The 4,034-nt window shown below is 41.8% G+C and overlaps 1 protein-coding gene across 1 annotated transcript in view; it reads right to left on the bottom strand.

The window, feature by feature from the left end:
- Window positions 1-4,034, bottom strand: part of IMPG1 (interphotoreceptor matrix proteoglycan 1) — a 159,623-nt gene that overhangs the window by 98,244 nt on the left and 57,345 nt on the right. Inside the window, exon 6 of the mRNA XM_019520454.1 lies at window positions 1,775-1,866. Coding sequence (XP_019375999.1) covers window positions 1,775-1,866 — 92 coding nt within the window. The remainder of the gene's footprint in view (window positions 1-1,774; window positions 1,867-4,034) is intronic.

The following is a 4,034-nucleotide window of genomic DNA, read 5'->3' as shown; positions in this document are numbered from 1 at the left end:
ACAGCCACTAGATCCCCCCTCAGCCTTCTCTTGTGGAGGCTGAAAAGGTTCAGGTCCCGTAGCCTCTCCTCGTAGGGCCTGCCCTTCTGACCCCTGATCATGCAAGTGGCCCTCCTCTGGACCCTCTCCATGTTGTCCACATCCCTCCTGAAGTGCGGCACCCAGAACTGGATGCAGTACTCCAACTGTGGCCTGACCAGTGTCGCATAGAGGGGGAGGTTCACCTCCTTGGACCTGCTTGAGATGCATCTGCATGACAAGGTATGGTTGGCCTTCCTGACTGTGTCCCCACAGTGTCGGTCCATGTTCATTTTGGCATCAATAATGACTCCTGGAATACAAGTGACCAACTACAGATAAATATCTTGAACTACCTTTACAATGCCCTTATGAAATCCTCTGGGAGACTCCAGTAGCCAAGGCCTGAATTAACCAGGTTTAAATGCAGTAAAAATACTGCAATAAAACTGCATTTGAAAAGATTTCTTACTTGGTATTTTTACTGGATGCACAAAAACATATCAAGTAATAAAGTCAGTAATAAAGGGAACTTGATTATAGATTGATTCATGCATAAATTGAGTGAGGTTTTGCTTTCGTTTTGGAGAAAAAAGTAAACTTGTATTCCAAACAACACAGTAAATATTATTGGTAATGCACAGATGAGAGAAACGATTAGTTGGAATGTTTCTGATTTCACTGCTATATTAGAACTGAAAAACCCAGAGGCCTAACAGGTAGTTCCTATGACCTGGAGGGCAGCAGTGCTGTTTGGGCCTATAATGATGGCAGCTACCATTCTTACATCCCCTCAACATTGGTGCTCATGCCTGGTGCCACACTTACCCACTAGTTATGTTATTGGAAAAGCCTGATCAGATGAGGGTTTTTTTTTGAAAGCCAGTCACAGATTCTTTGCCAGAATGGGGCACGTGTATGTGAATTTTACCATTAGCAGGTAATGGAACTCTGTTGCCCACTCTTTGAAGTTGATGGTGCTTTTTTGATCTGGAGAGACATCGGTGAAGATTTCTGTTTAACATTTGGCTGGGTAGATATGAAAAAGGGCTAGAAAGACTAGAAATATTCTACCTACTCTGTTGTGCAGATGAGAGTTCAAAGAGTCAGTTTTCACTGCTTTTACATTAGTGGCTTTCAACCTTTCCAGATAGAAGGCATCCCTCGCCAGACTCAAGGCACCCCTTGGAAATGCCAGCTCTTAATTTTCATTTGTTTTTTGATTAAGGAAAAATAATAGAACAATTTTTCTGTTGCAAACAACTCAGACCACAAAAGGTCACAATTATTTTTATGCTGCAAATACCTATTTGAAATCTCTGGTTTTATCTTATAAATCATACGTGCATATGTAGTAGTTTTAATATAGCATGGCTCCCTGAGGCACCCTGAAAGGATCTGAAGGTACTCCAGAGTGCTGTGGCACCTTGATTAAGAATCACTGTTCTACATTAAATAAGAGCAATACAATTATGTAATAAGCCTAAGACTCTTAGTTCAAAGAAAAAGAGAGAAAACTGCTTCAAGTCCATTATAATATCTGTATTTATCCATTCCTGTGAGCACAAACATTGTTCGTGATTAGAATACAAAAGAGAGATAGTAATATAACCCTTCATTCTTAACTGCAGTGAACAGAAGGAAGCACTAATGGCTTTGAACTGTAGAGTTCTGTAAGCCACTCTCTTTTTTTCCCCCCTGATTTAAAAAATTAAAGGTGAATGAATAGCTGGGTAGGATAATAGCATGTCCTCACCTTTACAAGAGTCTTTGTGTCATTGACAATTTCATTGTGCAGTGTACCAATAGGAACGGATGCATATGGAGGTGCAGATGTGATGAGGGCATCTGTTAGGGTTCAAAATGGAAAGTAAGTGAGAAAGGGACATTCATTAGGAAAAAGGCAAATAACTGTCACTCTTCTTTGTCACTTTAGCTGTCATTTGACAGGAGATATGATTCCTATGTAGTGTATGTATGAGTTGAGAAAGCCTAGGCTGTAGTAGTATGAATTATTCTGTAACTGAAACTCCTTCTCTTATTTGTAATGCGTGGTTTTTGTTAGGAACAGAAGTCAGTGAGGTTGCATATGTTTAACTGAAAGTGGAATTTAGCCATGTGGATATGTAAGAACAGATTAGATACATTATTTTCTGCAATATTTTATTAATGCTCAGTATAGCAAAGTGTATATTTGATTTTGCTTGTTTTAAATTTTGTTTCTATCATTTACAGCTTTTATAGTATTGAAAGTAACAAAACAATCTTGGAAGATTCATAAATTTTCCAGCTGGAGACAACTGAATTTGGAAGCAAAGATACCATAGTTGAAGTTGTATTTGATAAACATCCATAATTTTTGTAGCAGTACAAATTACACTTGTTGGTCCATTGTACCAAGCTCTATTTTTTCTATTACAATTATACTCTATTGTGAGAAACTCTGCTTTGTTTTGTAATATTTCTTTACCACAGTATTGCATGTTGCAATTTTCTTTTTTGTAATCTGGGAAATAATGGGTTAACTAGACCTGGGGGTGAAGGTGGAGCTCTACACATGTTTCAGCTACTAGAGGAGGGGCTATCAAGAATACATTGCATTCATTTGTATATGAAGAAGCATTGGAGTATTATTGAATTCAGGCTCCAGCACCTAGCTGTCTCTGACTGAAAGGAGTGGTATCAAAGAAGTCCCAGTGTGAGAGAGAGCCTTGAGAAGGGAACTTCCAGAGACACAAGGAGACTGCAACTATGGATGGTCATTCAATTCCAGAGCTGCAAAGCCAGAAAGTGTTAAGAGGAAACTTGCAGGCATTCCAGCTCCTTGACTGAAGAGCAACTAAGATGGTTTCTCAGCCACAGGGCAATAGGAAGGCACTCCTTTGTTTCTCCTTCCCCAACATGGGTTGGAGGTAGCTGCAGGAAAGAGGCAACTTCTAGCCACCTGAGGTGATCCCTACTCTGCCTTCCTGTAGGTGAACTGGAGCTAAGCTTGCAGCCCCCACTGCTGACTTGGGAGGCAGCTGCTTTCCTCACCCCTAGCACTCCCAGGCATTCTTGAGGATCCTTGTGTAGGAAGTTTGGTGCTGTCAAAGGGCTGGAGTTAGCCTTGGAGTTTGAACAGGCTTGGCATTGTTCAAAAGGCTGGCAGCAGGGTCTCCATAGGGCTCCCTGGAAGGGCCCCTTGGATGGGAAGAGGAAGAGCAGAAGCCTGTGGGATAGTGGGGGTTCTAGGGACCCCAAGGGAAGTGAACAGGTGTTATAGATGGCACTGGAAAACTTCGCTCTCTATTTTGGTTGCAAATGTTAACATTTTTGCAAAGTGTTGCTTTTCTTTTTCCAACCCCCTCCTTCCCCCCAAAATATTAATGCCTGTACATAGCTTTCATACTTGGAAAAAGACGTTTTTCCCTGCACAAATATAATACCTGTCCATGGTCTGAGTCTTGAGGGAAAAGGCAACCTAGCCTAGGAACTCTGCCTGGGATTTGGCCTAGGCACTGTGACACAAGGATTCTGCCTGCTATCTTGCCGTTAACTAATAAATGCTGCTCTATTTTAAAGGACCTGTCTGTTTCACTGCATGCAACTTTGGATGCACACTATCCCCTTAAAGAAGTAGGGTCTCTCTCTAGGAACTGAGCCAGAAAACGCCTCACTGGATTTGCCATGGATAACCAGGTAGTGCAAGGACCAAAAAGCCTGGTTTCTGAGTCCAAGAAACCTAGTCCTCACCCATTCTAGAAGCTATGCCTCAGCTGGCATCAAGGTAGTACTCAAAGGCTGCATCTACACAAGATGTTTACCATGCAGTAAACTAATTAGCTGTATAGTAAACATCTCGGTGTCTATATATGTGCCCCTATCAGGCTGGACTAAACTAATTCACTTTGCAGGACAGTACTTGTAAATAGAAATACTGTACATGTCTAGATGCTGTCTTGGCTGGCTGGGGCATGCAGGTGCTTCAGTATGGGGGCTGCCTGCCAATTAGCCCCACACTGAAGCAGCCTCAT

Source organism: Gavialis gangeticus, unplaced genomic scaffold, assembly GCF_001723915.1.
Source record: "Gavialis gangeticus isolate Ggan-Ray unplaced genomic scaffold, GavGan_comp1, whole genome shotgun sequence".
In the NCBI taxonomy this organism is placed as follows: domain Eukaryota; kingdom Metazoa; phylum Chordata; order Crocodylia; family Gavialidae; genus Gavialis; species Gavialis gangeticus.
The sequence above is the reverse complement of the archived record's forward strand: the minus strand, read 5'-3'. Positions and strand labels throughout refer to the sequence as shown.